Genomic DNA, 12121 nt, shown 5'->3' on the forward strand with positions numbered 1-12121 from the left:
ATTCTTGTATGCTTTAAGCATCACAAGCATCGGCGGCAAAGTTAGCAAAAAATTTATCTTGCAGCCAACTATAAAGAAGAAATAAGATATTTTTAAAATCAACATGTTAAATATATTAATAATATATTGTCAAAAAAAATATATTAACAATATTTTTTCTATTGCAAACAAATAAGTTATTTACAAGAAACACATTGTCCATTCAATTTGTTTATGACTATTATTTTGATAAATTTTATTGTTGAAAAAGTTTTTCCTATAATTGTTTATGAGATCGGAAGTATCAAACTAATTGAAGAACAATATTTTTTTTTTTTTGGGGTAGCCTTGGCTACCACTTCTATATGAAAGGCTACGCCCATGACAAGCATATACCAACAAGACCTCATTGAATGTTGTTGGCCCTCAGCCAATAATATCCCTAAGAACCTGAGAATAATTTGGGATTTATTCTTCATCTATGGCGGTGAGAAATAACTTGTTGTATGAGATTTTCATTATCGCTATTGAGATTTTCATTTTCTTTTGCGCGTTTATCAAGTTTCATGACCGTGGAAAAGAATCAAGGATATCTAAGATGTATGCAATAAAACATCTCAACCACCATAATTAATTTAAGAAAGTTGTGTAAAAAAAGAGGGTGTCAAAATGAAATTAAGTTTAAGTTGCTTAACACCTTCATTGTTAAGCATATCCGTCAATGCTTGATCTAATCTATCTAAACAACACAATATAAGACTCTTCTTTGTAGCGCGTAAAAAATGATGAGTAGCACACTTCATTCTCTTCTTTATAAGGGGTTCATGATTATATGACATAGGTTGAGGGTAGACATACCATGAAACAATCACAATATCAAAGAAAAATTAATATCTCCGAATATCGATTGTAGAAACCGAAACGATGAAGAATTCTATATGAAGAATGATAACAGATCTCCCGAAAAAAATTCAATCATATAGCACTAAGATTTGAGAAAATATGTACCAACCTCTCGTGTAGTTGTGCGAAATATTTCAAATCCGATGAATTCGACTAAGTTTAGTTGAAAGTTAACAAAATGAGAGAGAATCCTTCCTCTTTGTATATATTTTACAAATCGTTAGAGAATTTAAGATAAATTTAGAGTGGAACAATTTTTCATAAGGCTATACTTATAACTCTATATTAGCATATCCCCTTCCATGAGAATTGGAGGGTTAGCGACAAATATTATATTTTATATTTTATTTAAATTTGTGATCAAGTACTTGCTCCTCCAAACACAGTGGTTAATCAAATCGAATATCTTACCTTCATACCTTTTTTTGATTTGATACGCGAGAGTACACTAGCGGCAAAGAGGGAATCATGATTCAGTTTAGAGGCATGCTACTATATCATGACATGAAAAGAAATGGTATCCATTTGATCACTATTGAGATTCAGATTGAGAAATTAAAGACATTTAAAATATGATCAACACTAACTAAAATTAGACCATTTGTTTATATATTTTTTTACATTGCACATGCGTGAAAATATAATTAGTGGTCATCTAATCATGCTAGAAGTGTGTTTAGTCAATGGATAGTTTTACTCGACTCGAGAGATTATTCTCTACCATTACGTAGATGCCACATAGACGATACACGGTTTATAAAGATTATGTATGAAAGCAACATAAACGTACACAATTTGTTTCCATGAACGGACCACATTAACATTCAGAAATAAAAATATCTGAACATTATTACCTCACACTCTCTGTTCATAGCCAGAAACGTCTCTCTTGTATTTCTTGTCTTCTTCAGTGTCAATTTCCACTACTTTTTCTTCAAAATATCACCCAACAACACTTCATTTCTTTCTTCAATATCATATATCTTCTACTTGAAGCAAAGGTAACTTCAACCTCTCTTTCTCTTTCTGGATCAATTTCATCCACCCATTTTCTCTTTCAAATCAACTTTACTTCAATTCTGCTAAATGGGTTTGTGCTATTCAATTTAATATCTCAAAAAGCTCTTTTTTGTGTGTATGATAGTTGGATTAGATGTGAGTGATAAAGGTTAGAAATTGAAAATGCTTCAATGAAGCAATAATAATTTAATTTGAGTTTTAGCTTAATTACTTCATTTTCTTACTGTTGTTAATGCAAGAGTGTGAGCTTGAAACTTATACAAAAAATAATTTTGGTACTCAATAATTTAGAGATTAATTTTTGGAGATTTTTGAAAAAAGTAGAAGCTGCTTTGTGATTATTTAAAAAAGTGATATTTTTATGAAAAAAATTGTAACAAAATTCTCTAAAAGTGTTTGGCTTTAATCATAATTACTTTAAGAGTGACACATATGATTATTTGGCAATGTAAAACTTCTTACATTGGCAGTGTATATGATTTAAACTTTTTGATTTTTTTTTTTTTTAGAATTTTTATGCCGAAATTTGAGTTTTTTGATGGGTCAAATTCATTTTTGAAGCTATGGTGAATCCGGGATTGGTTTCTGGGAGTAAGCCGGTGAATTCAGTGAAGATAAGCTTTCGGTTACCGTATTTTACTCAATGGGGTCAGAGTTTGCTGGTGTGTGGCTCTGTACCAGTGCTTGGATCTTGGAATGTGAAGAAGGGTGTGTTGCTTAGTCCCTTTCATGAAGGTTCTGAGCTCATTTGGAGTGGAAGCATTACTGTGCCAAAAGGGTTCCAATGTCAGTACACCTATTATGTTGTGGATGATAAGAAAAATATCGTGAGATGGGAGATGGGGAAGAAGCACGAACTGACGCTCCCCGAAAGTGTTCAGAGTGGTCAGGAGATTGAGTTCCGTGATCTTTGGCAGGTTGCTTCGTTTTTCTTTTTCCACATTTCTCTATGCCGCTTTCAAGTTTCAAACAATTCTATATAAGGTTGCTTTTTGTTGCTTTCTGTGAAATATGTCCTAGTTTTACTGCCATTCCTAACAATAAACTTAGATTCATTTTGTAAAATTATACAGTAGTAGATACTATCGATCTAGATCATATTCAGACAAATATATGGTGCTTGAATCATATTGATCAAAATGTGCAGATTACGAACTCATTTGTGATCTGTTAGGAACCGAAGACATTGAATTGAAAGGAAGATAAAAGGACTCAAAAGAATAGCAATTTGTTACTGAATAAGAAACTTGATGTAGCATTTTCTTTATATGTAGCTTATTCAATCTAAGCACTCTGAAAATAATAGTTAGCAAAATGACTTTTTAAGGGCTAGAGAAGCTGTAATATGACGTCAGTAAGACTGCAGTTGCAGGGCTGAATAATTCCTTTTTTGTACTGTGTATATTCTATGACAATGTAAGTTGTAACACTTATGCATAATACAAGGATATAAGTTGTTTCTTTGATCCATGAATTTTTTTTTTGTTCTTTCTGCTCAGAGTTTTGCCAAAATGCTTCACTTTGCACAGCTTCTCAAAGTTGTTAGTGTGAAAATTACTTCTTGAAGTTGGATATAAATTCTCATTCCTGATGTATATAATTTGATAAAGTTTTTAGTTGGGATAAAAGTGATAGTTTTTTTTTCTTTCTTTCTTTTAAAACATATTCTCAAGATCTTTTCTTGTTTTATCGTCAAGTTCAGACTGGCTCAGATGCTCTCCCTTTCAGAAGTGCTTTCAGAGATGTCATTTTTCGGCAAAGCTGGGATTCGAGCATCAATACAACTACAGGAGTCAGCCGTATCAATCTCGAACCAGAAGGTAAAATTTTGCAAATTTTATGTTTAGCCTATTATTTGGGGCTTATACAATGAATTTAGTGTGTCCGTTTATTCTTTTGTTAATATCCCATATTGTTTTGACTTCTGATGACCAGCGGAATCCATCCTCATTCAATTCAAAGTATTCTGCCCAAACATTGAGAAAGACACATCAGTAAGGCCTTTTATCTATAAATCATTTATGACTAACATTGTTTATCTGCATGGATTGTGAATTCATTGAAAAAATATGTTCTTAGCATTTAATGATACCTCAAGAGTTTGTGATTAAAAGCACCCATGAATTAGTGGTTTCTCCCGTACTTTTGCAGATATACGTGATAGGTAGCAATACAAAATTGGGGCAGTGGAAAGTTGAAAATGGACTAAAACTCAGCTATGTTGGTGAATTTGTCTGGCTAGCAGAATGTGTCATACAAAGGAGTGATTTTCCAATAAGATATCCATTTTGAACTTTTTATCTCGAGTTATAGATGAAAATGTGGGGTTATTATTTTCATATGTTGCTACCAGTACTATGGTCAAGCTTTACAATCTTCCTTAACAATTATTTCCACATACAGATATTGTAAATATGGCAGGTCTGGGAACGCTTCTATAGAAAATGGTCCAAATCGAGAAGTGTCCATTAGTGCCTCAAGAAGAGAGTCAAAATATATTTTTCTTTCAGATGGCATGATACGTGTGAGTTGCTAAATTTACATTTACGGGCAGTGAAGATTGTGGTTTACCAGAAGTTGATGATTCTAACTTGTTGGTGGTTTGCTTTTCTAGGAAACGCCCTGGCGTGGTGCTGGCGTAGCAATTCCTATGTTCTCTATCAGGTCGGAATCTGATCTAGGAGTTGGAGAGTTTCTCGACCTGAAATTGCTAGTTGACTGGGCTGTAGCATCTGGTTTCCATTTAGTTCAACTTTTACCTATCAATGATACATCTGTGCATCAGATGTGGTGGGATTCTTATCCATACAGGTATAGCAGCACCTTCAAAATCATTGTAGACATTAGATCAACTTGTAAATACCTTAATGGAAACATCTTTTTTACCCTGCAATAATTCAGTTATTCCCTCAAAAAAAAAATATATCAGTTATTGGAAACTGAAAGGGCTTGGTATTACATAATGGACATGATGGAGGCTAGCTCCTTAATTCATAGGTAACCCATTGTAATGCTGCGAAATAACAAGAAAGTATCTAACGGAAAAAAGAAGGCTCTGTTCCAAAGGCCAAGGGCAATTGCCATGCATTCTCTCAGTAACTGCCTTCTCCACTGTTTTCCTCCCCTTCCTTTATATTCCACTTTGTGATTGTGATACTAGAATCTTTCTCCTCTCTACTCATTATGCCAGCTGTTTTCATATCAAATACACATCCTAGTCCTCTCTTTCTGTGCATTCACTTCAGCTGAGAGCAGTCCTTGTTATTTCTTTCTTTGATTATACACATACAGAATTACTGGTGTATAACAGGCTCCGGCAAGCAAGCAGAATAATAATTAAAGGTGTGGGAAATTCAACTTTACGAAGTTAGCTCGAAGTTGCTAAAAAGTCTTCTTTGTTCTCCGATGCACCGAAGCAATATGATGAGGAACCTTCCCTTAAAAGCTCTATTAAAGGGGAAGAACTATGCCACTTTAGTACTTCACTGAGTCGAACATCCCATAATTTTGGAGAACTTAGGCACCTCATGATACCCAAGTCCCTGTCAACTTCCTTTTAGATTTGGGGCTGGGGTGTCTTTGATTTTCTAAGTTTGATATTTTCTTTCTGGTTTAAAACCATATCAAATTTTATTTGGATAAGATACAAACAGCATGCAGCATATCACCCTATGTCTCTGATGTTAATTTTATCAAACTTCTGATGGAAAAATGTTTCTTGTGTTTAATTGTTGTTTCAAGCAAGTGATATACTAATTTTTAGATGCTTGAAGTCCTAATCTGATATATGCTTTTCTTTCAGTTCACTCTCAGTATTTGCGCTGCATCCGTTGTACCTGAGAGTGCAGGCACTTTCTGAGAACATACCAGAGGAGATAAAGGTTATGTTTAGGAATTTCACTCTCTATTGAATAGCATTCATAGCAACTTCGAAATGCTGATATTTGAAATGCTTTGCATCTACTTTAAACAGCAAGAGATTGAGAAGGCAAAACAACAATTAGATGGCAAGGTAATGGTCAGATGTTTATATGTATCTTGACATCCTCAAGAAAGGCTCTCTGATTTATGCATGCACATCATTAAATAAAATGCTGTTACAAAGTCTAAATAATTCGTCTTTCTAGACAGTCCCAACATTGCTGTTGTTTTAAATAAAATATCAGATTTGAACAAAAAACATAATAACTTGATTGCATTTTGTTTATTAGAGGGGATGTGCAACTAAGTTTTCAGTCTCAAGGTCACTCACTCAGTTTTCATTTCCTTAAAATTGCATGGACTCTCAACAGGTGGAATTATTTAGGTGTAAGTGATATAAAATACTTCTAATATGTAAGGGAAAATTTTAACAAATACTTATAAGACCCATAATGTTGTAAGGTTAGTGTTGAAGGCATGATAGCGGAACATTGGATGTGTGGCTACAAAATATAAAAGTTAGAACTAGAAATACAATTATTAGAAAGAAAATTTGGGGAGTCCCTATAGTAGAGATCGTAGAAACTTGTCTTGTGTGATATGAACATTCATAAGAAAGATTTGTAGAAGCACCATTTAAGAGCGAGTTTGTGGTAAATGATCTATTTTTGGACCAAATATATGAAAAAGACTTTATGGCGTCAGTTAATCCATGTAGCCGACCCCACCTAGTGGAATAGTACTTGATTGTTGTTGGCGATATTTGCTGTAAATATATTGTTATCATCTTCACTATTTCTATTTGCCAACATATTGGTGGACGACAAATACATTTTCCTTATGGTTGGTTAATTTTATTTGGTCTTTACAGGAAGTTGATTATGAAGCTACAGTGGCTACTAAACTCTCAATTGCTAAGAAAGTTTTCAATCAAGAGAAAGATTTGATACTTAATTCGAGTTCCTTTCAACAGTTCTTTTCTGAGAATGAGGTTTTAGTACTACACATTATGACTGCTTTATTATGTTGGCAAGAGATGCTTTATCTTTCTTATCTATTCCTCTCCTTTGTAATGAATTTTCATAATTGATTATTTATTTTCATTTAAAAAATGCTACACTGACTCAGCTTTGTTCTTGATGGGGATAGGGTTGGTTGAAACCATATGCTGCCTTCTGTTTCCTGAGAGACTTCTTTGAAACATCAGAGCGAAGTCAATGGGGCCGTTTTGCTCAATACTCAGAAGATAAGGTATACACCTTAGGTTTCCTTTTTTTCTTTCTTTTCAACTTCGAAACATATTTTATTAAACTGTATATTTCCCATTGTTTTGCAGTTAGAGAAACTTGTATCCAAGGAAAGTCTGCATTACGAGATAATTTGCTTCCACTACTATGTTCAATACCATCTACATTTACAAGTTAGTTATATTGAACCCTACTTTAAGTTCTACATGGCAGTCAAATCACTTAACGCAAAATGTCTTACTGTTTGCTTTCATCTTAATCTGACAGTTGTCTGAAGCTTCAGAATACGCAAGAAAGAAGGGAGTGATTCTAAAGGGAGATCTTCCCATTGGAGTTGACAGAAACAGTGTGGATACTTGGGTTTATCCAAATTTGTTCCGAATGAACACTTCTACTGGGGCACCTCCTGATTATTTTGATAAAAATGGCCAGAATTGGGGCTTTCCTACTTATAACTGGGAAGAGATGTCAAAAGATAACTATGGTTGGTGGCGAGCTCGATTAACACAGGTTTTGGTTTTGAATTCTTGGTTGTCCTGTTCTTCACTGGAAAATAATCTCTGCAAACTTTAGTATAAAGGCTGAAGATAAGTTTCCTTTTTGTCCATGACAGATGGGAAAATATTTCACAGCTTACAGGATTGATCACATATTGGGATTCTTCAGAATTTGGGAACTTCCAGATCATGCTGTGACAGGTTTAGTAGGAAAATTCCGACCATCTATTCCACTAAGTCAGGTATCCTTATGCTCATTGAAATTTAATGGGCACTTGATTCAGTGATTCGTCCTGATTCTAGCAAAAGAAACTATTTTTTAGTCAATTTATAGTTTATTAAATGTATTGTAGGAAGAACTTGAAAGAGAAGGAATATGGGACTTTAATCGCCTGAGCCGCCCATACATTAGGCAAGAAATATTACAGGTTAGCATTGTACCTTTTATGCTATGGATGAATTTTCATAATGTGTTAATAATTTACCTTAAAGATGCATCTGCTTTTTTCTATCATGTCTTGTTGATTTTCTTGGTTATAATATATTTTTCAATTCTTGTTTCAGGAAAAATTTGGGTCTGCTTGGGCATTTATCGCAACAGCTTTTCTGAACGAATATGACAAGAACTGCTATGAGGTGATCATACTATTCTGTGCAGATTTTTATTTTTTATATCTATCGCATCTGCTTTATCTTTTTAAATATTGTTTTTGTGTTCTATATATATTTTAGTAATGTATTTCTACCCTTTTGCTAGTTTTTATAATCTATATAAATATCATATTGATGCTTAGCCGCATGATAATATATTGATTCTTAGTGTCAATCCTCTTGCTTTATTTGTTAAAGATGTCTAATCAATGTAACACAGTACTTAACGGCACCAATTTAAGACAGGTTCAGGGATTTTATCATGTAAGATGTGAAAATATAATTTTTTTTTCATTTATGTTGGTTATTTCTAAAGCATGCCTTTCTTTCATAAGATTTCTGTAAATTCTGTTATGACCATTATATATATGCTGTTGTAATATTTTTCTTTCATGAATGATAATTATAGTTCAAGGAGGATAGCAACACAGAGAAAAAAATTGTTTCCAAACTGAAAACTTCTGCAGAAAGTTCTCTGTTGTTGGAGAGTGAAGACAAAATGCGGCGTAATCTGATCGATCTTTTACAGGTAGCTTTATCAAATTTGTTTCATGGATTATATTCTTCTTCTCTTCCACCCACTATCTGTCTGTAATGTATTGATATTTACACTGAAAGGTACTGCAAAGCTCAGAATATTTTGACTTAATTTTGATTCACTGGTATTAAGGGTATTTCATTATATCAGTAAACCAAATGGATCTCTCGTTTTAAGATACTCTTGTGATTCCACTGCTGCTAGAAAACCCAGTTTCTACAATGATGTGGACTTTCTTATTTATTAGTAGACAATGGATCAAGTTGACACACTTCAATTTTAATATGGCTTTTCTTTAATCTATGTTGTATCCTTTTCTGTCTTCTGAATTATATCTGTGTCCTCTTGATCTTTGCAACTCTTACATTATGTTATTTGCTATTGTGTCTTGCAGAATATAGTTCTAATCCGAGATCCAGAGAATCCAAAAGATTTTTATCCGCGTTTCAACCTTGAAGATACATCAAGTTTCCAGGCTTTGGATGATCATAGGTACGTTAATAATATGTGTGTGTGGATATACCATTGGGACTGGTTCCAATTCCAACTATTATGCTGCTTTTTCATCATTGTTTGACACTGAAAACTGATCTCCATCCAATAAAAATTCTTTTCATATTCTGCTTCCTGACTTCCTTGAGATGTAATCTTACAAGATCTTACTGCTTATCATGCAATACAGCAAGAATGTTCTCAAAAGATTGTATTATGACTACTATTTCCATCGTCAAGAGAATCTTTGGAGGCAAAATGCGCTGAAGACTCTACCTGCACTTCTAAATTCATCAGAGATGCTGGCCTGCGGGGAAGATTTGGGCCTCATTCCTTCTTGTGTGCATCCTGTATGTCAATTATATTCCCTAAGCTCTTGTAAACAAGAACCTCTTTCTCACTCGTGGGCATGGCTCCTCAAACACAGACACATACATGTTCAAAATTATGCTTAAGGATTTGAATTATTTCATTTTGGGTGGTGTTACATTGAAAGTTTTGACTAGGAGTTTATTGGTGCAGGTTATGCAAGAACTCGGACTAGTTGGGTTGCGCATTCAACGGATGCCCAATGAATCTGATCTGGAATTTGGCATTCCTTCTCAATACAGCTACATGACGGTAAACTTTCTATATACTATTGCTTATCCGTATTTTATTTTGGAGTGCCTATGGTCGAACTAAAGGAAGCATGGTGATTTTCTGTTTTTGTTGAGGCTTCACGGTTCCATATTAAAAATACTCCATCCAAGGGATAATAAATACTCTATGAACAAATATTTTTTTGTATTAAGCCTTTAGAAACCATAACTCAAAGTTATCTGGTTGTGTTATATAGATATAAGTTATATCTATGCCACGTTCAAGTGTCTATTTTGGTTTTATGCTGCAAATAATGAAAAATTACTGGTTTTGTGTGGTGCTTGTGGTTATTTGGTTCAGGAGGCATGTAATCAAATATTTAAGGTTTCTTTGTTGTACTCTGATAAACCCGGGTTCAGCTTAATCGAGAACTAGTGACTGTTTTTGAATTTACAAAGCTTTCGTAAAATTGTCATTTGATTCGGCAAGTTGTGCCAATGTGCAGGTATGTGCCCCATCATGTCATGACTGTTCCACCTTGCGTGCTTGGTGGGAAGAAGACGAAGAAAGAAGACAACGGTTCTTCAAGAATGTGATGGAGTCTGATGAGTTGCCACCCGATCAATGCGTTCCAGAAGTTGCACATTTTATCACAAGGCAACATATTGAATCCCCATCGATGTGGGCAATTTTCCCCCTTCAGGTACAGACATGTAAAAAACATGATTTCTAAGTTCCTTTTGGTTTCCTAGCACAGACCTCACAGATTGCACTAGTTTGTTCATGGCGTTCAGGGTTTCTTTCAGTTTAGTTATGTCCCTTCACATAAAAATCATGACACTCTTAATCTATTGGGCAGGACTTGTTAGCATTAAAAGAAGAATATACAGCACGCCCTGCAATAGAAGAGACGATCAATGACCCTACAAATCCGAAGCACTATTGGAGATACCGTAAGTATTTTGTGCTTTGTTTTTTTTTAACAGTCCAAGAATGATTAATGATATGACTGGGATGATAATTATAATGTGGAGTTTGTAATTGTAAGGTGAAAAATGCTTATGTTTTATAAGCTCGATTTAGATCTTATCTCTTGGCCACTAGGACTTGGATTTTTTCCAGTGATCTTAAAGCTAACTTTTTGGAAGACAAGCTCTATTCAAAACATAATGATTAGTGATAGGGCATGAATAATGATTATAACGAGGCTTTGTATTGTAAGGTGAAGATTGCTTATGTTTTATAAGCTCAATTCAAGTCTTATCTCTTGCTGATGTAGGACTTGGGTTTTCTCTAATGATCTAAAAGCTTCCAATGATTTCAAAACTAACTCCTTGGAGGACAAGATAATCTGTGATCATTGAACTATTCTGGTGAAGAATTAAAATATAAATGTCTTGAACTGGTTTCAGGTGTGCATGTGACTCTGGAGTCACTGAATAAAGATAATGAGCTCAAAACCATCATTAAAGATCTTGTACGTTGGGGTGGAAGATCAGTTCCTCAAGAGGATTCACAAGCTGAAGCAAATCTAATCTCAACATCATCAGTAGCAGACACCGTCTCTGAGAAGCAACAGTTTGCCGGTACCGGAGAAAAGATCCGTCATCCTTCTGAATATAATGGAATTCCATCATTAACCGCCCGTTGATTGCATTATACTTGTCCTTCAATTAAGATTTACATAACCTGCTACAATGAAGATAACAATAAGGATTCATCCATGTTGTTGCCCTTGTTCCCTATGTTTCTATGATGTTTACTTTATAAAGATTCAATAAATTTAGAAGTATGTACATGTCTAAGCATATATGTGCCTATAACTTGTAGCTATTGTAATAAAATATTCAATTTCCCTTTATCTAAATACTCCCTCCGTCCCTATGTAACCACCCTTTCCCTCTAATAAAAGGGTGTTTACATATAGGGACGGAAGGAGTAAGAGTCATGCAAGATTTGAATTGGGGCTTCTTAGTGTTACCGAGGAGTCCACACAACTGTATTTTTTAGTGTTGGTTAAATTGTAGTACTATTTTTGGTAAAAGAAAAAGGGTTTTTCTATCATATGCAAATTTGCACATGTTAAGAAATTTAAAACGGTAAGTTTGTCTTGGAACTTGTGTATTCTATATTAAATAGACAACTTTTTAATAATAATTGATGTTTTTCAATGAAAAGTTACTACATTTAGTTTCCTTAACATGTGCAATATTGCACCGTCACCGTCTCCAATATAGTATCTTCCACGTTTTTTTTTTAAAAGTTGTACATACAATTTTGAACAAACGAAA

General features: G+C 34.1%; 1 protein-coding gene across 4 annotated transcripts; it reads left to right on the forward strand.

Annotated features, from left to right (window-relative positions):
- The first annotated feature begins 1758 nt into the window (after window positions 1-1758).
- On the forward strand, window positions 1759-11691 carry DPE2 (disproportionating enzyme 2). Of its 4 annotated transcripts, none has more exons than XM_085725008.1 (23): window positions 1759-1972; window positions 2412-2819; window positions 3605-3722; window positions 3838-3896; window positions 4054-4181; window positions 4300-4426; window positions 4517-4713; window positions 5705-5783; window positions 5876-5914; window positions 6695-6814; window positions 6973-7074; window positions 7160-7243; window positions 7338-7580; window positions 7684-7809; window positions 7921-7995; window positions 8132-8203; window positions 8628-8747; window positions 9151-9248; window positions 9439-9598; window positions 9771-9869; window positions 10336-10533; window positions 10690-10783; window positions 11243-11691. In XM_085725008.1, exons 2-23 carry the CDS (start codon window positions 2466-2468, stop codon window positions 11479-11481), a joined length of 2931 nt encoding a protein of 976 aa, XP_085581134.1. In that variant the 5' UTR covers window positions 1759-1972; window positions 2412-2465; the 3' UTR covers window positions 11482-11691. The 4 variants fall into 4 exon arrangements, with proteins under 4 accessions (XP_085581134.1, XP_085581131.1, XP_085581133.1 ...); XM_085725005.1 differs by having other exon boundaries at window positions 2464-2819; XM_085725007.1 differs by having other exon boundaries at window positions 1759-1883.
- The last annotated feature ends 430 nt before the right edge of the window (window positions 11692-12121 follow it).

The sequence above is a fragment of the Medicago sativa genome, chromosome 7, assembly GCF_051527215.1.
Source record: "Medicago sativa cultivar Bolivia chromosome 7, Bolivia_mono, whole genome shotgun sequence".
NCBI classification, from domain to species: domain Eukaryota; kingdom Viridiplantae; phylum Streptophyta; class Magnoliopsida; order Fabales; family Fabaceae; genus Medicago; species Medicago sativa.

What these genes read in the sequence shown, in the direction of transcription:
- DPE2 (XM_085725005.1), top strand. An exon ending in AGTTCTTTTCTGAGAATGAG is followed by an intron (nt 6,815 to 6,972) that starts GTTTTAGTACTA and finishes TGATGGGGATAG; the next exon opens with GGTTGGTTGAAACCATATGC. An exon ending in GAAGCACTATTGGAGATACC is followed by an intron (nt 10,784 to 11,242) that starts GTAAGTATTTTG and finishes AACTGGTTTCAG; the next exon opens with GTGTGCATGTGACTCTGGAG.